Below are 23,702 nucleotides of genomic sequence, written 5' to 3'. Positions count from 1 at the left end.
ATTTTCTCCAGCTCTACCCCTGTCCAAAAGCTTCTGGAAAAAAGGTGTGAAAATAGCTACAAAACTGAGACGTAAACAATGATGGAAATGTGACAAAATAGTAAGAAAACACAAGAAAACATTGACAAAAAAGTGACGAAAAAAATGCCAAAAAAAAAGAACAAAAAAAGAACAAAAAATGACAAAAAATGACAAAAAATGACAAAAAATACCAAAAAATGACAAAAAAAAGAACAAAAAATGACAAAAAAATGACAAAAAATGACAAAAAATACCAAAAAATGACTAAAAAAGACAAAAAAAGACAAAAAAAAGACAAAAAAAGAACAAAAAATGTGACCAAAAAAATGACGAAAAATGACAAAAAAAAAAGAATGAAAAAAAGACAAAAAAATGACAAAAAAATGACAAAAAATTTGTTGAATACCCCCCCAAAAAAAGATGGAAACAAATCTGATGACGTGAGGAAAAAGATCCATTTAGATGAGTTTTGTAGATCTTAGCTTTCAAATGAGGTGCTACACTGGATTTGGGTAAAGCTGAACTGGAGAAAATACTCTCGGTTCAGGCGGGAGTTAAGAGGTTAATAAATAGGATTTATGCACAGAAAAAGTATTTTGGGGGTAAATTTTGTCCCTCAGCACCCCTAACCAAAATATCTTCCCACGGCTCTGCAAGTAAGAGAACCTACATGTGTAATTACTTTCACTATAAAAAAAATAAAGAACAATCAATAAAAATGCCTGGGGTCATGTCTTAAAATGTTTGCACAAAACCACATTCCCTTTTGCCACAACTATGTGACAGCTCAGTACCATGAATTGCTCCATTTCATTCATACTGTATTGGCTTGGTGGTTTTGTTTTGATTATATTATGTCACCTTTGAATGAAATAAATTTAAAAAATGAAAATGAATACCTTTACTAGACATCGACACGTAGCTGCACGTTGTTACATGTTGTACTTCCTTATTACACGACAAGTTAAACAAAAATCTAGGTTGTTTTTCCTTTTTTCATTCATCAAAAGTACTGACACATGAATACAATAATGAGTGAGTTGTATGAGAAACTAGAAAATTTTGCAATTGCTGCGCAATTGCGATTGACTGCGGAATCCTAGGCTACTAATGCAGAAATGGCAAAAAATGCATAAAAATTGTGAAAAAATTCATAATTGCATAAGAGTGCTTTTATCGTGAAAATCCTCATTTAGTTGCATTATAGTGCTTTTATTGTGAAAATCCCTATTAAGTTGCATTATAGTGCTTTACATGTGAAAATCCCTATTAAGTTGCATTATAGTGCTTTTATTGTGAAAATCCCTATTAAGTTGCATTATAGTGCTTTTATTGTGAAAATCCCTATTAAGTTGCATTATACTGCTTTATATGTGAAAATCCCTATTAAGTTGCATTATAGTGCTTTACATGTGAAAATCCCTATTAAGTTGCATTATAGTGCTTTACATGTGAAAATCCCTATTAAGTTGCATTATAGTGCTTTTATTGTGAAAATCCCTATTAAGTTGCATTATACTGCTTTATATGTGAAAATCCCTATTAAGTTGCATTATACTGCTTTATATGTGAAAATCCCTATTAAGTTGCATTATAGTGCTTTACATGTGAAAATCCCTATTAAGTTGCATTATAGTGCTTTTATTGTGAAAATCCCTATTAAGTTGCATTATAGTGCTTTATATGTGAAAATCCCTATTTAGTTGCATTATAGTGCTTTTATTGTGAAAATCCCTATTAAGTTGCATTATAGTGCTTTATATGTGAAAATCCCTATTAAGTTGCATTATAGTGCTTTATATGTGAAAATCCCTATTTAGTTGCATTATAGTGCTTTATATGTGAAAATCCCTATTTAGTTGCATTATAGTGCTTTTATTGTGAAAATCCCTATTAAGTTGCATTATAGTGCTTTTATTGTGAAAATCCCTATTAAGTTGCATTATAGTGCTTTTATTGTGAAAATCCCTATTAAGTTGCATTATAGTGCTTTATATGCGAAAATCCCAATTAAGTTGCATTATAGTGCTTTTATTGTGAAAATCCCTATTAAGTTGCATTATAGTGCTTTTATTGTGAAAATCCCTATTTAGTTGCATAATTGTGTTGTAATTGCAAAAATCCCTATTTTGTTGCAGAAACTGTAAAAACTGTTGAAATTGCAGAAACTTGACATTGTATAAAGTCTTAACATTGTATAAACTGTTTAAATCACTCACAGACTTCACTGTATCAGAAATCCTATTAAAATGAATGGGCAGAATTCCCCATACAAATCAATGGCAGAATTCCCAAGCCCGTAGAAAAAAACTGGAAAACTGTAGAACTCTAATTTTTTCAGAAAACTGACAAGTTGTGGAAGCTGAACAAGCACAAACTGCAGAAATTGCTGAAACTGTGGAAAAAACTGCAGAATCTGTGAATTTGCGGGAGCCCCATTATAACGAATAGGAAAAATCGGCCGAATATCGGCCGATTGCGGAAAAACCGGAAGTTGCAGAATTCCCAAAAGTAATAGCAGGATTCTCTCCAACATGCTGAACGTTTTGATGTATAACTTGTGGAAATCGCTGAAATTGTGAAAGTTGTGAAAGCTGCAGAAAATTTGGAAAAAAATACTATAATAATAACTAGAAAATTTTGCAATTGCTGCGCAATTGCGATTGACTGCGGAATAGATCTAATGCAGAAGTCACCTGAAAAATCCTTGAAAATGCCTTGAAACTGTTAAAATACTTTCTTTGAAACGCCTGAAGTCTTTGAAAGATTTGAAACATTGAAACTCCTGAAATCTTCAAAACTGTTGACACCTTGAACCTCCTGAAATCCTTGAAACTGTTGAAACTTTGAAACTTTGAAACTGTTGAAACCTTGAAACTGTTGAAACCTTGAAACTGTTGAAACCTTGAAACTCCTGAATTCTTTGAAACTGTTAAAACCTTGAAATTCCTATAATCCTTAACACTGTTGAATTCCTCACCACTCCTGAAATACTTGAAACTCCTGAAATTATCCGGTAACTATGGAAATGTGGTCTGGACTTGGCCTGGTTTCTGTGGTTTTCCTGGTTATGGTTTTAATTCCGGTAACTATGGGGACTTGGTCTGGACTTGGCCTGGTTTCTGTGGTTTACCTGGTTATGGTTTTAATTCAGGTTACTATGGTAACTTGGTCTGGACTTGGCCTTGCTTCTGTGGTTTACCTGGTTATGGTTTTAATTCAGGTTACTATGGTAACTTGGTCTGGACTTGACCTGGCTTCTGTGGTTTTTGGTCTTGGTCTGGGTCTTGGTCTGGGTCTTGGTCTGGGTCTTGGTCTGGGTCTTGGTTCGGGTCTTGGTTCGGGTCTTGGTTCGGGTCTTGGTTCGGGTCTTGATTTGAATCTTGGTCCAGGTCTTGGGTCAGATCTTGGTCTAGGTCTTGGTTCGGGTCTTGGTTCGGGTCTTGGTTTGGGTCTTTGTTTGGGTCTTGGTTCGGGTCTTGGTCTGGGTCTTGGTTTGGGTCTTTGTTTGGGTCTTGGTTTGGGTCTTGGTTCAGGTCTTAGTCTGGGTTTTGGTTCGGGTCTTGGTTCGGGTCTTGGTTCAGGTCTTAGTCTGGGTCTTGGTTCAGGTCTTAGTCTGGGTTTTGGTTCGGGTCTTGGTTTGGGTCTTGGTCTGGGTCTTGGTTCGGGTCTTGGTTCGGGTCTTGGTTCAGGTCTTGGTCTGGGTCTTGGTTCGGGTCTTGGTTCGGGTCTTGGTTCGGGTCTTGGTTCGGGTCTTGGTTCGGGTCTTGGTTCGGGTCTTGGTCTGGGTCTTGGTCTGGGTCTTGGTTCGGGTCTTGGTTCGGGTCTTGGTTCGGGTCTTGGTTCGGGTCTTGGTTCGGGTCTTGGTTCGGGTCTTGGTTCGGGTCTTGGTTCGGGTCTTGGTTCGGGTCTTGGTCTGGGTCTTGGTCTGGGTCTTGGTCTGGGTCTTGGTTCGGGTCTTGGTTCGGGTCTTGGTTCGGGTCTTGGTTCGGGTCTTGGTTCGGGTCTTGGTTCGGGTCTTGGTCTGGGTCTTGGTCTGGGTCTGGGTCTTGGTCTGGGTCTCGGTCTGGGTCTTGGTTCGGGTCTTGGTTCGGGTCTTGGTTCGGGTCTTGGTTCGGGTCTTGGTTCGGGTCTTGGTCCCAATCCTTGAAACTGCAGAAGTATTTGAACTGCAGAAGTATTTGAACTGCAGAAGTATTTGAAACTGCAGAAGTATTTGAACTGCAGAAGTATTTGAACTGCAGAAGTATTTGAACTGCAGAAGTATTTGAACCGCAGAAGTATTTGAACCGCAGAAGTATTTGAAACGCAGAAGTATTTGAACTGCAGAAGTACTTGAACTGCAGAAGTATTTGAACTGCAGAAGTATTTGAACTGCAGAAGTATTTGAACTGCAGAAGTACTTGAACTGCAGAAGTATTTGAACTGCAGAAGTACTTGAACTGCAGAAGTATTTGAAACTGCAGAAGTATTTGAACTGCAGAAGTATTTGAACTGCAGAAGTATTTGAACTGCAGAAGTATTTGAAACTGCAGAAGTATTTGAACTGCAGAAGTTTTTGAACTGCAGAAGTATTTGAAACTGCAGAAGTGTTTGAACTGCAGAAGTATTTGAAATTGCAGAAGTATTTGAACTGCAGAAGTATTTGAAACTGCAGAAGTGTTTGAACTGCAGAAGTATTTGAAACTGCAGAAGTGTTTGAACTGCAGAAGTATTTGAAACTGCAGAAATGGCTGAAAGACCTGAATGTACCTGAAGTCCCATTAAAATGAATGGGCAGAATTCCCCATACAAATCAATGGCAGAATTCCCGATCCCGCAGAAAAAAACTGGAAAACTGCAGAACTCTAATTTTTTCAGAAAACTGACAAGCTGCGGAAGCTGAACAAGCACAAACTGCAGAAATTGCTGAAACTGTGGAAAAAACTGCAAAATCTGTGAATTTGAGGAAGCCCCATTATAAGTAATGGGAAAAATCGTCCAAATATCGGCCGATTGCGGAAAAACCGGAAATCGCTGAATTCCCAAAAGTAATCGCAGGATTCTCCCAAACATGCGGAACGTTTAAATGTATAACTTGCTGAAATTGCTGAAACTGTGAAAGCTGTGAAAGCTGTTGAAAAACGGGAAAAACATAGATTAATAATAATAATAATAATAATAAAGAACATGAAAACCAATTATTGACTGCGGAAGAATTCCGCAGTCAATCAATAATTGAAATGGCTATGAGCTAACTGTGATCTCACTGCGGAAAGTACAACAGCTCAAGTGTTGATCGGCAGAGGATTCCTCAAGGTGTGAGTCACACACTTCCTTGTTTGCATCACACAGTGTTTGTCGGCTACATTGTAAAGGCGCTAATTTTTGAGGTGAAAAATGTCACTGCGGCAGAGCCTGAGAAATGTGAACTGTTCAACGCTGACTAAGCTCATTTATTCTCATTCAGAAATGTAAACCAAATCAAACTTAAACCAGCTGAGAGTGATAATCCAGTAAGAGGGGAAGTGCTCAGGATTATGAGAAGAGAAACAAATGAATTACTAAAATATCTGATAAAAAATAATAAACCTCTGCTTGTGACAGTCAAAGAGCACATATTTATGCTTCAGCTCTCCTTATTAGGGCTGGGTATCATTCATTTTTTTCTTTAACGATACCTGCTTTTCGGTACCGGTGCCTTAACGGTACTTTTTCCAATACCTATGTTAATTTAGTTGAACAAAAATAACCTGTATAAAAAGTATAGTTCAGGAAAAAGACCTAAAACAGCGTAACAGACGCTACACAGGCCGCAGCAGCGTCACCTGTAACTTCGTATTTTGAGCACAATTTCTATTTAAAGGGGGGGTATTATGCAAAATCGACTTTCTCAAGCTTTACATCATGTTATTATAACAACCCCTCATTAAAAACATGCCTGAAGTGTTGCCTTGGCACATTCACGTATTATTGAGTCATCTGTAAAAACTCTGATGGCGGCCATTTTAGGAATATGTTTGCCTGAGTCCTCCTAGGAACGCCCCCACCTCCTGGAGACGCCTCCGAACTTTCGTCACCAGCCGAGTAACCAACCACTGCTCCTCAGCAGAACCCCCTCCCCACTGATGCCACAGACAGTGTGTGGAGGGGGCGTGTCGGAAAGGCTCAGAGGTTCTTAAAGAGACAGAGGCCTATTTCAAGACATTCACTACAGCCATTTTGAGAGAGCAATTTTATACAAGGCAGCTATTTTAATTTACTGCATTTACAGACCAACAGAAGGTTTGGTCATCATTGTAGTGTGATATAGACTGGTGCTATGTGATTGAAATAAGCATAATACCCCGTCTTTAAGCAGCGATAAAAGAGAGAGAGGACATTAGTATCCCCTGAGCTGCAGAGACAGATCCACATCAGGACATGGTTTCAGGCACTTGCACGTCAAAGATCTTTACATGGTGTGAGCGCTCACTCTGCCACTAATAATTTACCAACACTGTACCAAAAATGTCTAATACAGAGTGAGTGATCACAACAGAAACAATCTTTGATATTCCTCTCACTGCAGCTGCTTGTAAATTTACAAACAACAGCACGTAAGCTCCGCCTCCTCCTGTCGCTAAACGTAAAGAGTCTTTCTTAGTGTCACTGCTCTCTGCCTAAAGACTATAGTTTCTTATTCAGTCCTGGTTTATAACTGGTTTAGTTTAGCTCTGTGTTTTATGACCGGTGTAAGTCCTGGTTTAGTCCTGCCGCAGACCTCTGTCATCTCTATTACAAAAGTTTAGTAAGTTATAGCTTTGCTTCGCCAACGTTCGGATGTTGCTCTGCTGCTCGATGAACAAAGACACTGTCTACAGACCAAATCACAGGAGTGGACAAACCTAAACGAGAGGGAGGCGTCACACAGCAAGCAAACCAAAATGACAAACTATTATTTGTGACAACGCAAGTAGCAACACTGTGTAGCGAAAACAAAAGCATTTTTATTCTTCTCACAAACAATCTCTTTGGTAAAAATCCTCACCTGAGCTACACTGTGTAAAGTCTGCTCCTGTCCTCGTTCAGACGGAGTGGAGGAGCGAGGAGCCGTACAAGAAACGGAGCACAGCGGTCTTTAAATCAGCCACGGAGCGCCTGGTGCTGCCGCTGCAGGCTACAGTAAGTCTCCTCTCTCTTTTCCTTCTCTCATCCATCTCTCTCTCCTCTCAATACTTAAGCCCCGATTCCACTGCCAGCCCTGGACTAACTGGGACATCTCCGCTCAGCCAGGGGTCCTGTTTCCTTCCCCTCTCTCTGCTCTCGCGCATAAAGCTCATACAGTATCTGCGCCAAAAACAGGTCACTGTAGTTGTATTTAAAAGCTTCTTTTTGTATGGTGAATGTTGAAAAAAAAACCTTGATTATTTTTGCCGAGAACACGAAATAGGTTTTGGTATCATAAAAAGACTAATTTGTTTGAGTATCTATACAGTCCAGCCTCATCTGATGGGACAAAATCTTCTCCACATGGACGTTAATCCACAACAGAGAGTTAAAGTAAATGAACTCTTCAGCACACCACAGACAGGCGTACCGCAAGGATCCCTACTCTCTCCGGCTTTATTCACACTGTGCACTGATGACTGCGCACCTGCACTGGGATCACATACATTAAATCCTCCGATGACGCAGTTTTAATGGACACAACCAACACAGATGGACAGATACAAAAGGAAATGGACACATTTACAGATTTACATTACATTACATTTACATTTACAGGTGCTAGCACAAAACGAAAACAAAAGAACTGGTAATAGACATCCGTAAGGGGCATCATAGCCCACCACACTGAACAATGGTGCATTAGAACAGGGGTGGGCAATTAATTTTCATAAGGAGCCACATAAGAAGCCTGAATTGAGTCGGAGCCGCACGGTGGCGCAGCGGTTAGCGCTCACGCCTCACAGCTAGAAGGTGCCGGGTTCCATTCCCACCTGGACCGGGCCTTTCTGTTTGGAGTTTGCATGTTCTCCCCGTGTCTGCGTAGGTTTCCTCCAGGTACTCCGGTTTCCCCTACCACTAAAAACATGTACAATAGATTCCCCTCTGGGGCCAGGACTCCCCTGAAAAAGAGATTCTTAATCTCAGTGGGACTAAAGGTCAATAAATAATAACCAACAATAACTCAAGCGTATTCTGCAACTTAATCGTATTGTACATTACACTAAATTGTGTATTTTGAATATCTGATACTGGTATTTAGTAGGACTATTATTTTCTGAAAATGTTAAGCCATATCAAGCATGTGTGGTCATCATTATTTAGCTTATTCAACTTCTTATACTCATTAAAGGGGGGGTATTATGCAAAATCAACTTTTTCTAGCTTTACATCATGTTATTAAGTCATTCCCTCATTAAAAACATGCCTGCAGTGTTGCCTTGGCACATTCACGTATTTTTGAGTAATCTGTAAAAACTCTGATGGCGGCCATTTTAGGGATAGGTTTGCCTGAGTCCTCCTAGGAGCGCCCCCACCTCCTGGAGACGCCTCCGAGCTTTCGTCACCAGCCGAGTAACCAACCACTGCTCCTCAGCAGAACCCCCTCCCCACTGATGCCACAGACAGCGTGTGGAGGGGGCGTGTCGGAAAGGCTCAGAGGTTCTTAAAGAGACATTCAAGACATTCGCTACAGCCATTTTGAGAGAGCAATTTTATACAAGTTTAATGGACCCCCTCGCAAACGAGATGGAACATCTCAAGGGGCATTCCATAAATAAACTTACTTACAAGGCAGTTATTCTAATTTACTGCATTTACAGACCAACAGAAGGTTTCGTCATCATTGTAGTGTGCTATAGACTGGTGCTATGTGATTGAAAAAAAGCACAATACCCCCTCTTTAATAAATCATAACTCTGCAAAGGTATGGGCTAGAGACTTACTTTTTTGTGACATACTCAGGAATTTATGCCCTACAAGTCGTGGGCCGGATTCAATCCTCCGGCCCGCGGACCGTGATCTGCCCAGGTCTGCATTAGAACGTGCTGAAGCTTACAAATATCTCGATACAACATTAGATCACAAACGTACATTTCAACCCGACAGCAACGACTTTATTTTCGCAGGACTCCGTGAAGTCTATCAGTCAGTCCTCACGGCCTTCTATAAATGCTTCATTCAGTCAGTCGTAACTTTTAATATTACAGTTTGGTTTGGATCCCTCAGCGCCACCAAATCATTAGGCTGAGCAGTAAAACAATCGGACAGGAACAGGAATCACCAAAGGATATTTACAACACTGACTGTTCATTGTTCATTTACTTTTTCTGTGCACTGTTAAAAGCAAAGCTGCTCCACAAGTGAAGCTCCAAACGGATTAATAAAGTTCTTATCTTGTTTTAAAGGGCCTACTATGATCCAGAATAGACTCTCTTGACCCTGTTCTAATGTTAAATTCTCACACATCGAACCTCATCATTTGTTCGGGATGGTGTCTACAAACAAAGCCGTGTCTCTATCAGCTATTCGCCTCACTCCCCATCACACAGCCATCTTGTTTTTGATAAATCCCTCTGTGTAATACAACTTGCCGTGTGATGAGGCTCTTTGAGGACATGTCTTCCTCTCGCTCTGACTCGTGTTTCTGCACCCGGCGCTCCTCCGTGGGCCCCGTCAGCACCGAGCTCCTGCTGATTTTCTGCCCTTGCACTAATCAGCACATGATTTACACCTCCCAAAGCCACAGAACGCAATTAACTGCCTGGTAGGACACGGGAACAGCACGACTTGTCACAAAAGCAATCAGATAAAAAGATACAGCATGGAATTAAGAGCATAGATTTGGGCTTAATAACATTTGCATGGATGGTGATTGATTATTTGCATCTGTTTATTGCAGTACCTTGCAGTGGTAAAAGGGCTGTGTAGATTAAGGGGAGAAACTACAGGCTTTTTAATTTTCATTTTCAGGTTCTGGGCCAATATGTTCTATTAACATATAAACTTTCACCTGGAATCATCACAATAAAACGTTTACTTATTGCACTGACTCAATTTTTCTTTCTATAGATTTATATGTGGAAGTCTAATTTCAAGAGCCATTTTCTCACATTGTGGTGACAGTATCTCCACAGCAGGAGCTCCTACAGACTTTAAACTTTACAGTCTTATGCTGCGTCCACACCAAACTCGTTTTGGGCGTCAAAAACGCGCCTCAAGCCCGTAGTTGGACACTTGTGCTTACTAAAGTCAGACTCTTGTCACAAATGTCACCGAGCATCAGAATCTCTGGCCACACGTCAGCTCAGAGTGTGTTCGTAGCCATCTTGGAAGCAGCTCTTGCCTGAAATATACAGTACCTGCTACAGTTCATTGTTGATTAAAAGTCTGCAATAAACCACAACTGCGTGAAGGCCGGCTCAGTGTATGATCGTCATAAAGGCTGCTCTATGTCGTTACGGCTTCATTGACGTTATTAGCGCATAATGCTTGTTTACATGGGAGAAAACCGGAGCTCAATGCGAGCTAACTAATATCTAGTTCCTACCCTGGAGAAATGTCTATTTTTACAGATTTTTCCACTAAAAAACATCAAATGGCATCTAGTTCCTTTCTGTGTGGAGTTTCCATGTTCTCCCCCTGCCTGCGTAGGTTTCCTCCGGTTACTCTGGTTTCCCCGACCACTAAAACATGTACAATAGGCCTGGATGAATGATGTGTGTGAATGTGTAGTGGTCAGAGGAACAGTGTGTTTCTGTGTGGGGTGAATGTACATTACATCTCATTTAAAGCGCTTTGTGGCCATGTCTGTGAAAGGCGCTATATAAATAAAGTTCTTCTTCATATTTTATCCAATATATCCAGAATCCACCCTGAAAAAGTCTTTGTAACAAATATGTCAAAAAAATAAAGTTTAAACCAGACTCTATCCAGTTTACAGGTTTTGTCGGCAAATATTTGAGGCATTTTGATTCAGATTCAGAAAACTTTATTTATCCCAGGAGAGCAATTAAGTTTGCTTCTGCCTATTCACCTGCAGTTTCTCGCCTTAAAATGTACCTACAGTACTTACTCAGATTAGCTTCACCACTAATGGGACATCGATTTGTTTCTGCCTTTTTCAGATGTTACATCGCAGAACGTGGAGATGTAAAATGTTGAGCCTGCACTCGTCTCCACTGTGCAATGGCTCAAAGAGTGAATTGTTGCTATGCCAATGTCAGCGTTATTTATATAGCACATTTAAGACACTGCAGGTGAATGGGGGAAAAGAGAGTTCAATTTAAAGATATCAGTTTGTAACTTTTGTTGTAGAAAAAAATGCCCAAACTTTGGCAACAAAATCTGAATAACGGATTGAGCCAGATTCAAATTTATTGTTTTATTTCATTGACATATTTGCTACAAAGACTTTTTCAGAGGTGATTTTGGATCTTGTTAGTTTTATAATAAGACTTTTTTTTAGTAGAAACATGTGTAGGAAGTCTGTATGTGATCCTGACGTGGAGATACTGTCTGAAATAGGGCTGTGCAATTAATCGAAATTCGATGACGATTTCGATTATTACACTAAACGATTAAAAAATTAGCATAACCGGAAAATGAGAAAAAAAAACATTTCTTTTTTGCAAAGCAGACATTATTTCATGGCACTGGGATTATTCTCCCTTCGCATTTCATGTGCCATGGCTCAAAAACAGACTGCGCTGTGTGATGATGTCATCAGGCCGTGCTGCTCAGTTTCCAGGTGTGAGGGCTGGCCAGCGGGGGGCAGGTGTGAAACAGAGACCTCTCCTTAATCGAGGCATTCTTGAAATCATTTGTACTTTTATGACTGTTCAAAAAGCATGAAATATTCAGCATATTTTTTTTATTAACCTCTTAACTCCCGCCTGAACCGAGAGGATCTTTGTCCTCACGTCATCAGATTTTTTTCCCAGCATTTTTTTGTTGGGTATTCAACTCATTTTTGTAACTTTTTTGTCATTTTTTGTTCATTTTTTAAATAACATTTTTGTCATTTTTTTGTCACATTTTTTGTAATTTTTCGTCAATTTTTTGTAATTTTTTTGTCAAATTTTTTATCAAATTTTTGTCATTTTTTTGTTACATTTTTGTCATTTTTTTGTCAATTTCTTGTGACATTTTTGCCACTTTTTCATCAATTTTTCGTCATTTTTTGTCACATTCCCGTCATTGTTTTCGTCTCAGTTTTGTTGCTATTTTCACAGCTTTTTTCCAGAAGCTTTTGGACTGGGGTAAAGCCAAACTGGAGAAAATGTGCTCGGTTCAGGTGGGAGTTAAGGGGTTAATAAATAAATATAATAAAGATAGACTTTTTTTTTTAAAGGTAACAAATAATTGTTTGGGATTTCAATTATGACCAAAATAATCGTGATTATTATTTTCTAGACTTCCTACATAAATCAATGGAGAAACATTGAATCTGTGCAATTTTGTGATGATTAGGTATATTTTTAGCTTCAGAGATCAATTTGGCCCAAAAACAGAAAACTAAAAAACAGCTACATCTGCCCAAAGTGCTGTACAACAAAGATTATAAAGTGCAATTAATAATAATTTGTTCCAGGCCAGTGCATTTTAACACTTAGGGGAAGGCTGTTTCAGAGTCTCCAAGAGTCACTGACCAGTTTGTTGTTGAGTTTCAGGCTCCAGGCGGCATGTGTTTAGCTGACGCTGGTGTGGTTTGCAAGAGGTGTTAATTTCTCCGGAAATGTGCAGGGAAAGAAAAATAAGGTCCCGTTCGTGCCTGGTGCTCTGGTGTGTGTGACTTTCACTGGTGTTTTATTCTATGTCTTGCTGTACGACCTGCTTGAATCTCTGTTTACTTCCTTTTTTTGACAAGATTGAGTGATCTCAGACTGCCAAAATTGTGCAGTTTGCCTGAAGGTGTTGTAAAGTTGTTAAAAACTTTGAAAGGGTAAAGCTTTAGAATTTTTAACTCCCCTCAAGCCAACAAATCAACACATGCAAGACCTCAATTCTATGATACTGGCGTCATTCATTTCATAGTCTGTATTTTAAACCATTTGACAGATCCACTGCCTCCTGCTCATGACAGATCCACTGCCGACAAAAGAACTTCCCCATGGAGACAATACATGCGTTTCAGTCACGTGACATCTGTAGTTCTAGCCGCCATTTTGAACACCGCTGGCTAATGCAACAGTATCTATCTGCATCTAAACTAGTTGAATTCAGGATGCTACATCAAAAAATTGCGCACTTGAGCAGATGAGCTGAACAGATACACAATGAAGATCGAAACCATGGGATTTTATCGTTATCAACTGTCTGGAGATTTTTTTAACGCCACTTAAAACCAGTGACAGTTCGCCGCATCTAATATTTGCGGACATCTATCAACATTTATGTGGTCCATGATCTCTATCCATACACCGGTGAAGCCGGACTATCACTGCTTTATCTCAGGATGGGTTGGGGATGCCAAGATACATCAAGTGAAGAGGCGCAAAATGTTCTTGGACACAGGAAGGGTATGTAATAAACAAATAAGCGTATCTGGTTGCCTTTTGCAAATGTGGCTATGAGAATTGTTTTTTTGTTTTAGTCTCCTATGAGTCGTGTTTTATAGATAGTTTATGGTTTTATCAGCTATGGATCGGGGTAACGTTAACAAGAGAAGTGTGTTTATGTTGCTCTCCACAAGGGGCAGTTCTCCCGGGTCAGTCGGCTATACTTTAAAGGAATAGGCCACCATTTTTACATACTGAGATATGTTCTTACCTTAGCTTTGACGAGTTCTTTAGGACCTGTCTGGTCTTCCCCCGTGCCTTCTATCACGTAAACACAGCACAGACGGCGTTAGCATTTAGCCTCTCCCTCTCTCCTCTATAGCTCCAAAACAGGTCAAGATAGAAGCTACCAAGCTCTTCCACCTTTTTTCCTATTTAAATATGGTTACGTGAAGTGTTACACTACAAAGTATAATTACACAAAATTTAACAATGTGGATTTTCTAAGCGGATAAAAGGGGGAACTATATTGTAAGGCGTAATAATACCAGGAGTAGTTCGAAATCCGCGCAGTAATCTTCACTTTACTGCGCAGTAATCTTCACTTTACTGCGCAGTAATCTTCACTTTACTGTGCGGATGCCAAATTACTCCTGGTATTATTACGCCTTACAATATAGTTCCCCCTTTTATCCGCTTAGAAAATCCACATTGTTTAATTTTGTGTAATTATACTTTGTAGTGTAACACTTCACGTAACCATATTTAAATAGGGAAAACGTGGAAGAGCTTGGTAGCTTCTATCTTGACCAGTTTTGGAGCTATAGTGGAGAGAGGGGGAGAGGCTAAATGCTAACGCCGTCTGCGCTGTGTTCACGTGACTGAAGGCACGGGTGAAGATCAGACAGGTCCTACAGAACTCATCAAAGCTAAGGTAAGAGCATATCTCAGTATGTAAAAACGGTGGCCTATTCCTTTTAACCTCTTACCCCCCGCCTTAACCAAGCACATTTGTAAACAGACAGCCTAGCGTTTGTTTGTAGCCTAGCCTCGTTTGCGTTGCAATGTTTCCACCTTGCTTCACTTACCTGAACCAAAGTGCTCACTGCACAGCTCGGAGTCGGCTGTTGGAGTCCAGTGGTCTCTCCTGATGGCAATTCATCCATTTCTGTCGACGAACTGGGTCTTTAGGAAACTTGTAGAAAGCGAGTCCCTTTTTTGAGACGGTGTTCGGTGCTTTGGTATTCAAAATGGCGGCCACAACAACGCGTGACGTCACAGGAAACGCATGTATAAGATCTACAAGTGTTAAAGCTGTTCTAATTTTGATCATTTACGTTTTCTTTCCGATTCAGTTCCAACCATCGCAAAGTCTTTCCAGTTCCATTTCACCAAAACATTGACTTTAAAAAAAAAAATACACATCCCTGGACAAATGTATTCCCTCCGAAAGACTCTTGTGATGTTGTCTCACGATCATTAGCGCGGCTTTGTTTACACGCTGGGAAAACGTGACTTGTCTTCCCTCACTTTGGGATCATCCGGAGCAGGAGTGATGAGGCCCATTACCGAGGCGATCGTCCCCCATTAGAGCTCACGATGCTTATCACCTCTTTAACAGTCGTCGCGGCGTACATCTGCCAGCCTCTCGGTGCCATTTTTCTCCACAATGCCTGCTGGAGCTGACTGTCACCGCGCACTATACCCGGCTGATGGATGGTGCAGGGGAACCTCACTGTTCCTGCGCCACTAAATCCCGGAGTATATCACTGTGGAACTTTACTGCGGCGGCGGGGCGGCCCGGCGGGACGGCTGCGGCCCGCCTCCACTACGGCGTCTGAAGATAAAAGGGGAATTATTTTGGAATTCTTTGTGGATGTAGAGTTTCTGCACAGTGCGTTAGAAACATCTTTGCATCGGAACTGAGCAGGTTTCTCCAGGTTGGCATTACCCAAATCTAAAAGCATCTTTAAAAAAAAGCATCAAAATAGAGACAAAAACACGCCAGAAAAGCAGTAACAACATAATAAAAAAAAAACGATGAAAAGGCAACAAAAAAGTGACAAAGAAAACCTATGAAAATGCGTTGCTGGTCTTAGCTTTCAAATGAGGTGTTACACTGGCCTATAGGCTGTAAGCTGTAGCCGAGAATCTTTTAGATTTGGGTAAAACCGAACCAGACAAAATGCGCTCGGTTAAGGTGTAAGAGGGGTTAGAGGTTAAATCAATTAAGTAATTTTAGCAATAATGTAGTACAGGATTAAAATTTAAATTGCCTAAAGCTGACGACATAGTACACTTTATTTTGCCCAATTTTGCTCTGCGAGGCCAATGGCCGCTTGTAGCAGTGATTGACGCCGCCGCCATTGCTGTAGTGCCGTATAGTCGCAGCAGAACAAGCTAGTTTACAACATTGCATAGCCTTGGGGGCGACAGTGGCACAGATGGTAGAGCAAGTTGGCTCATGATCAGAAGATCAAGGGTTTGAATCCCGGCTCCTGCAGGTGCAGATTGTCGTCGGGCAAGACACTTCACCAAATGCCTATGTGTGAGTGGTTGGTGGCTGGCGCAGATGGGAGCAGCCTCGCTTCTGTCAGTCTATTAAAACTTTCTACAGCGAGGTATTGCTGCTGTGATAATGCTGGGTTAGCTACAATTAAAGGGACCATACTGGTTTCCTTAAAGGGGGGGTATTATGCTTGTTTCAATCACATAGCACCAGTCTATATCACACTACAATGATGACCAAACCTTCTGCTGGTCTGTAAATGCAGTAAATTAGAATAACTGCCCTGTTATACTCTCTCAAAATGGCTGTAGCGAATGTCTTGAAATAGGCCTCTGTCTCTTTAAGAACCTCTGACCCTTTCCGACACGCCCCCTCCACACGCTGTCTGTGGCATCAGTGGGGAGGGGGTTCTGCTGAGGAGTAGTGGTTGGTTACTCGGCTGGTGACGAAAGCTCGGAGGCGTCTCCAGGAGGTGGGGGCGTTCCTAGGAGAACTCAGGCAAACCTATCCCTAAAATGGCCGCCATCAGAGTTATTACAGGTTACTCAAAAATACGTTAATGTGCCAAGGCAACACTTCAGGCATGTTTTTAAAGAGGGAATGACATAATAACATGGTGTAAAGCTTGAAAAAGTCGATTTTGCATAATCCATTTATCCATCCATTTTCTTCCGCTTTATCCGGGGCCGGGTCGCGGGGGCAGCAGTCTCAGCAGAGATGCCCAAACTTCCCGATCCACGCACACCTCCTCCAGCTGTTCTGGGGGGACCCCGAGGCGACACCAGGCCAGCTCGGAGACATAGTCCCACCACCGTGTCCTGGGTCTTCCACGAGGCCTTGTCCCACTAGGACATGCCTGGAACACCTCCCGCGGGAGGCGACCAGGAGGCATCCGGAACAGATGCCCGAGCCACCTCAGCTGCTCCTTTCGACGTGAAGGAGCAGCGACTCTACTCCGAGCTCCTCCCGGGTAACTGAGCTCCTCACCCGATCTCGGAGGGTGCGCCCAGACACCCTGCGAAGGAAACTCATTTCGGCCGCTTGTATTCGCGATCTTGTCCTTTCGGTCATGACCCAAATCTCATGACCATAAGTGAGGGCGGGAACGTAGATCGATCGGTAAATCGAGAGCTGCCCACGGGGCCCGGCCGGGCACAGCCCGAAGGGACGACGTGGGCCCGCCCTCCTGTGGACTCACCACCCGCAGAGGGATCTATAGGGGTCGGGTGCGGAGAGGACTGGGTGGCAGTCGAGGCCGGGTGCCTCGACGACCTGGTCCGCATGCACAGCTTCTGGCGTTCGGGAATTTTGCATAATACCTCCCTTTAACCTCTTACCTCCCACCTGAACAGAGCACTTTCTCTCCAGTTTGGTTTTACCCAAATGGAAAAGCTTATTGGAAAAAGTGTAAAAAAAAAAAAAAGAAAAATGAAGAAAAAAATAAATAAAAGAAAAATGTCACAAAAAATAAATTAAAAATGTGACCAAAAAACAATAAAAATGTGTCAAACGCTGACAAATATGAGATGAAAAAGAATGTGAAAAAGTGACAACAACGAGGCAACAATGCAAGGAAAAGGATCTGTTTTGTATGTGTTGGCTCTGAGGCGTTACTCTGGCCAATACGCTGTAAGCGCCTGGTGAGAACTTGTTAGATTTGGGTAAAGCCGAACTGGAGAAACTGCGCTCGGTTAAGGCGGAGGGTAAGAGGTTAAGAAACAGTTTATCTTCTACTAATGAGGGCCGGACTGTTAGCTTTGGAGCGAACTACACATCACGCAAGGGCCGAGTCTACAGTGAAGATCCCGCCCTTATGCCCTTTTTAGGAACATGCTTCGACAGAGCTGGGGAGGAGGAGTCTGTAAATCCGCCATGATTTCCTAATCGAACGTAGTCATTATGACAAACAGGGAGGAGTGAGTAATAACGGTCAATTAATAACATGTCTGTGGTCGAGGCAGTCGCAGCGGCTCGTGTCTCGTAGTGTGGGGGGTCAACAACTCGACTCGCATTCAAATCGTGTAGTGTGTTCAGCAGAAAGACGCGACTAAACCCAACTCTGCACCGAATCAAGCCAGTTTTGGACAAGCGTGGGCTCTTTTACCAGCCCAAATGTGAACAAAGCGCATCAGCTCATAACAGCGGCACAAACAACTAAACAACAGCCACGCCAAACCACACAAAACTACTTCTTCATCAAGGGGGTGATGGCAGTCCAGCATTCCTGTCTGTCTTACTAAATCCACTGGAAATAGTGCCTCGTTAAAAGCCCTGTTCTTCTGATGGATCAAGAATGTGAAGCACAGTCATTTATAATACTGTACCTGCATTGTTGATAGGCAGATGAAAACTGTGTAAAAAAAGCAGCCTCTTCTTCAGGCTTAATGCATCGTATAAGAAGCTCTAATGTTAGCTTGTCGAGTGCCAGGGCGACCCCCGCTGGCAGCAATAACACCTCCGCTGTCGACCGCGGAGCTCCGAACACTGGGCCTGCACCGAGCTGATCTGAGGACACTCCACGGCCTCACACCGAGCCCCCCTTCATGACCAGTTAATGAAAAATCACCCGGGGGCGCCTTAGCTGTAGCAGTTAGCCCCACGCTGCGCGACGCCCGGCTCGTATCCGTGGAAACTGCCCCCCCACCCCCCCATGCTGCGACGGAAATTAAAAGTTTCTAATCAGGGAATCATCGGAGCATCGGAGGGAGATGAGGAAGACAAAGGGTTGCTAAGACTGTCTTTATGGTGCTTTTAAAGGCTGCGTGATATGAAGAAAGAAGTTATTGCTGTTTTTTTGATGAGCCGTGCAGTTACTTGCGGGAAAATGTGGGAAAAAGGAAAAGCGGCGTTTGATCTGAATGTATGCGGACGGTTAACAAGTAGTCCATTAGCCTGTTCAATGTACTTTTCCTATAGCCGTTAGCATTAGCCATCAATTATCGCAAATTATGAACGATCCAGATGTTTTCAGCTGTTGTCAACCCATCGACCATATTTAGGTGAGATCAAAGCCTAGTTAGAAATCATTAATGTACAGACCCTTTGACATTTTACTTTAGGTACAAATTAGTGTCTAAAAGTGGCCTCTGAGCTAAATGCTAACTCAAATGCAGTTCTTAACCACCACCTGACCCAATCACATTTTGTACAGTTCGGCTTTACCCAGCTTACACGCTCCAGGGCGGCATGATTATTTTAGTAATAATTGAAATCCCGATTATTCAAATGACTATTTGTTGCCTTTAAAAAAAAAGGTTTTATTTTGTTTTCTGAACAGTCATAACAGTGCAACAACCCCTTTGCAGAATACATGCAATAATTCCATGGACCCCAGGAAGAGTAGTCTTTGCGTTGGTAAAGACTAATGGGGATCCTTAAATAAAGAAATCCTTAAATAAAGAAATTCCTGTATATATAAATCACTTACCTGGGTCACTTTATCAACCACTTGCATTATAATGTAAACCTGCACTGCTGATACTGACTTTAACATTTTTGTTATAGTCTGTTCACTTAATTATTTACTGTTTATACTTTTGTCCCCACAAAGTCCTTGGTAGTCATTGTACATAAGATACTTTTTTTTACCACTATTTTACAATTTAATTGTTTTTTGTTTATTTTTCTCACATTTTCTGCCTATTTGCACACCGTGAATAGCGTAGCGTGGCTAACACCAGACTAAAATCACAAGTGATATTTAGTCTGGGGACCACCAATTCATTTTCTCGTAGGAGAGGTGTGGTTTACGAATGTCTATCATGCGTCTGCACCAGGCCACAGCCAATCGTATCATCGTATCCGATGACGTATGACGTACCCGCTGTAAACTTTTGAGCTAAACTATTTAGAACACGGCCTAAAGCTTGATCGAAAAATACCATCGCGTCTGCTGCTGTCATGTTTGATCCGTAAATAAACGTGTTTTTTTTTATATCCATAAATAAACTACAAGCTTCCGTATATCGAATAGCTCGTCATCATCTTGCCGTCCCTCCTCGTTCTGTGATTGGTTCCCAAATCCATGCGAAAATTTCGGCCATGGTCTCCAGGCTGCTGTGCAGTTCGAAATAATTTGAGCGCACACAGCAGTCTGACATTAGCCAGGTTACACCGTGAGTGTTTCTAAGAGCAGAATGTAAAAAAGGCTTATCTGATCTTATCTTAAGTACAAATGATTTCAAGTTTGCCTCGATTAAGGAGAGGTCTCTGTTTCACACCTGCCCCCTGCTGGCCAGTCCGCACACCTGCGCAAGTAAACTGAGCAGCGCAGCCTGATGACATCATCACACAGCGTTTCATTCAACCTTTCATTTTGTACAGCAAATTTTGAACGCGAAGACCTACAAAACTCGTCTGAGATTTTTCTCCATGTTGTTGCCGCGTTGGTGTCACTTCTTTGTGGTGTTTTTGATGCTTTTTCAATGCTTTTTTGTCACCTTTTTTGTTGCGTCCTTGCTTTTTTTTTTGACACTTTTATCAGAAAGCTTTTAGTTTCGAGTGAAGCCAAACTGCAGAAGATGTGCTCAGTTCAAGTGGCGTTTAAGAGGTTTTTTGCTTTTTGTGATGTCGCATACACATCCAGTGGCCACTAAACTTCAGTACTTTATAATAATGATAAAGAAGCCACAGAAATGATACAAGTCCCATGAAACTGATGAAACATAGCTCCCCATACGTTGCATTGCGCCTATTTTCCCTATTCATTTGTATGGGGATGGAACAAAATGTGCACAAGCGCTTCTTCACAGAAATCATTAACACCTCAAGCTAGCGGATAAACTTGTCATGCAAATTCAGGCTTCTAATTGGCGTTTCCATCACTCGTCACTTACATGAAACGCAGCTACAGGAACATTCAGGTCTCTCCACAGGATCTCACATTACCCATAAATAATTACAGCTTTCGCAAATTTGCCAACCTTTCAAATTGTGATTTTTGACTCGAGTGTGATTTATTTTCCGGCCCGAGTGCAGTTCTCGCCATATTTTCTGCAGAGCTTTGCCGGTGGGTTGGATTTGAGTGTTCGAGTGAAAAAGATGGATGAGGGAGATGGGGAAAATGTCAGTTGAAATGAGAGGAGCCGTCTGTGAATACTATGAAATACTTCATCCTGGGAAAATAAATCCTTTTTTTTTGTGGGTGATTTGATGATAACAAAAAGGTTTCCTAAAGTGTTTGTGTAGATGTTTGTCAATACAGACTTGACAAAGCGTCTTGGAGGAGAGATGCTGACTTTAGGACGCCTCTTGTTCAGTTTTCCTGTTGTAGAAAAGAAGTGATGAGCTGAGATTTCATTTGCCACTACAGTAAAGAACCTCTCATATCCAACCTTTGATTTTAGTGTGTTCAATGATTTTCCCGATACAGTTTCCGCCTTTTTTTAATCTACACTTCAAATTAAATCAATTTCTTTCCCTTCTCAACCAAACAGGAAGGCGGTTTGGCCTCTTCCTTAAAATTGTCTCTGTGCATGATGTTAGAATGGAGCTCACGTTAACCCCACAACCCGCACAGTTATCTCCGGTTCCAGTCGAGCGGGCTCTTGGTAAAAGCAGCACACACTAATTATTAACCCCTTAACTCCCACCCGAACCGAGCACATTTTCTCCAGTTTGGCTTTACCCAAGTCCAAAAGCTTCTGGCAACAAAACTGAGACAAAAACAATGATGGAAATGTGACAAAAAAGTGAGAAAACATTGACAAAAAAGTGACAAAAAAATTGATGAAAAATGAGAAAAATGTGACAAAATAGACAAAAAATGGACAAAAATGTGATAAAAAAAAATGACAAAAAATAAATAAAAAATATGACAAAAAAATGACAAAAAAATGACAAAAATGTGACAAAAAATGACAATTTCAAAAAAAAAAATTGATAAAAAATTGACCAAAAAATACAAAAAATTGACAAAAAATATTACAAAAATGTGATAAAAATTGACGAAAAAATTACAAAAATGTGACAAAAAATGACCAAAAAATGACAATAAAGTTACAAAAATGATTTGAATACCCAACAAAAAAATGATGGAAAAAAAAATCTGATGACGTGAGGAAAAAGATCCTCTCGGTTCAGGCGGGAGTTAAGAGTTTAACAGATAAAACACAGTTAATCTCTCAACTAGTAACAAGCAAAGTTCATTGGGGTTTCCTGTGCCACTGAAAACATGTCTAATAGGCCAGAATTAATGTAGTGTGTGAGTGGTTGGAAACTTGGTAATATTGGCTTGTAAAGCGTAATACAGGTGTACGCCATTATTATTATTATCAGCAGATCAAATGCTAACTTTAGCACGAATGCCGAAAGCTGTTGCTGCATCAGCCTCGTGCATCTCTCTAAATATTAAATTGCTTTTTGGGTGAGTTAGCGTTCAATCTTCATTCTCTTTATCTTACTCGCGCCACAACAACAAAGCCACATTCTCCTCTGGCACTGTAAATACCTATCTTTAAAGCAGTACTAAGTAACGTGTTTACCTTAATAAATCCTTTTCATAGTCCCTGTGGGGGTAATACAAGTGTTTATGGGATGATTGGAGGGTCTTTCATCTCCCCCTGGTGTCTCTGGACAGAAAACCATGTTTGCAACTTGACTGCCACCGGACCGGAGCCACCAATACACACTAATGAAATCACGAAGAAGAAGCTAACATGCTAACGGGCAAAGCTGACTGCGGGCTAGCGTCACTTTAAACAGTATTTACAGCCAAGTTTGAGGCAAAAGTTACTTAGTACTGCTTTAAAGGGACTATACAGAGTTTTAAAAAGTTTAAAATAAATTGCTTTGGCATTCGGTTCCATGTAGACCAGACACAGTTTGTGCCTTTATATATTACCTGTGTTTAACTTTTATTGTGTTTATTGTACATATTGTTACTGTTCTTGTACAGCACTTTGGTCGACTATAGTTGTTTTTAAATGTGCTTTATAAATACAATTGACATTGACAATTGACATAAAAATTAAGTATTTTCCTCCCCCTACATGTTCCAGCCATGTCCTGATGTGTAGAATGAGCTCAGACCTGTTCACCACAACTGCCTCTAAAATCCTGCACTGTCACTCAAAAAGGTGTTGATTCGGGACTGAAGTGCATATAGAACCTGCAGTTACACGTAAGACCTGAGGTGGCAGTAGTGACTATAAAAATGACCAACTTGCATCTAGTCCCTTTAATGTAGCATTGCTGCTTAGCTTTTCCTCCCGTATTTTATTAGCCTGACACGCCAGGCTACTCTCCTCTGTTTATTCTAAACTGAGTTTATTCTGAACTGGAGATCAAATATAAAGACAAGGAAGTGTGAATGGCCGGCCAGGCTACTATTTTATTTACTGTTGTCACCAAAGAAAGGTAAAGCAGACATGTATCTCGTTAGCATTACCTTGTAATTTATAGGTGCAGTATGCAACTTTTTCTTAACATGGCGCCTTTTCTTTCATCCCGGTGGCCATTCCAGGACCAAGTGTTTTCTAGAGTTTCAGGGAGGTTTTCACTCTTCATGGATCGTGTCCATGGTTACGTATACGTACCATCCTGAAAACCCTAGTAAAACATAAATAAAATTGGTCCTGGAGTGTCCTAGAGGTCTCCGTGATGGAAGCAAAGGCGCCAAACAGAATCAAATACACATAAAAAGTTGCATAATGTCCCTTTAAAGTGTGTGTATTCTATCATATTCTTCCAGTCAAGTAGCAAGTGAT

The 23,702-nt window shown here is 41.2% G+C and overlaps 1 protein-coding gene across 1 annotated transcript in view; it reads left to right on the top strand.

The window, feature by feature from the left end:
* The window catches only part of stpg2 (sperm-tail PG-rich repeat containing 2), a 155,077-nt gene that overhangs the window by 55,117 nt on the left and 76,258 nt on the right, over window positions 1–23,702 (top strand). The window contains exon 10 of the mRNA XM_079552425.1: window positions 7,072–7,164. Within this exon, the coding sequence (XP_079408551.1) occupies window positions 7,072–7,164 (93 nt within the window). The remainder of the gene's footprint in view (window positions 1–7,071; window positions 7,165–23,702) is intronic.

Source organism: Gobius niger, assembly GCF_951799975.1.
Source record: "Gobius niger genome assembly, chromosome: 1".
Taxonomy (NCBI): domain Eukaryota; kingdom Metazoa; phylum Chordata; class Actinopteri; order Gobiiformes; family Gobiidae; genus Gobius; species Gobius niger.
This window is presented reverse-complemented; position numbering and strand designations above follow the sequence as displayed.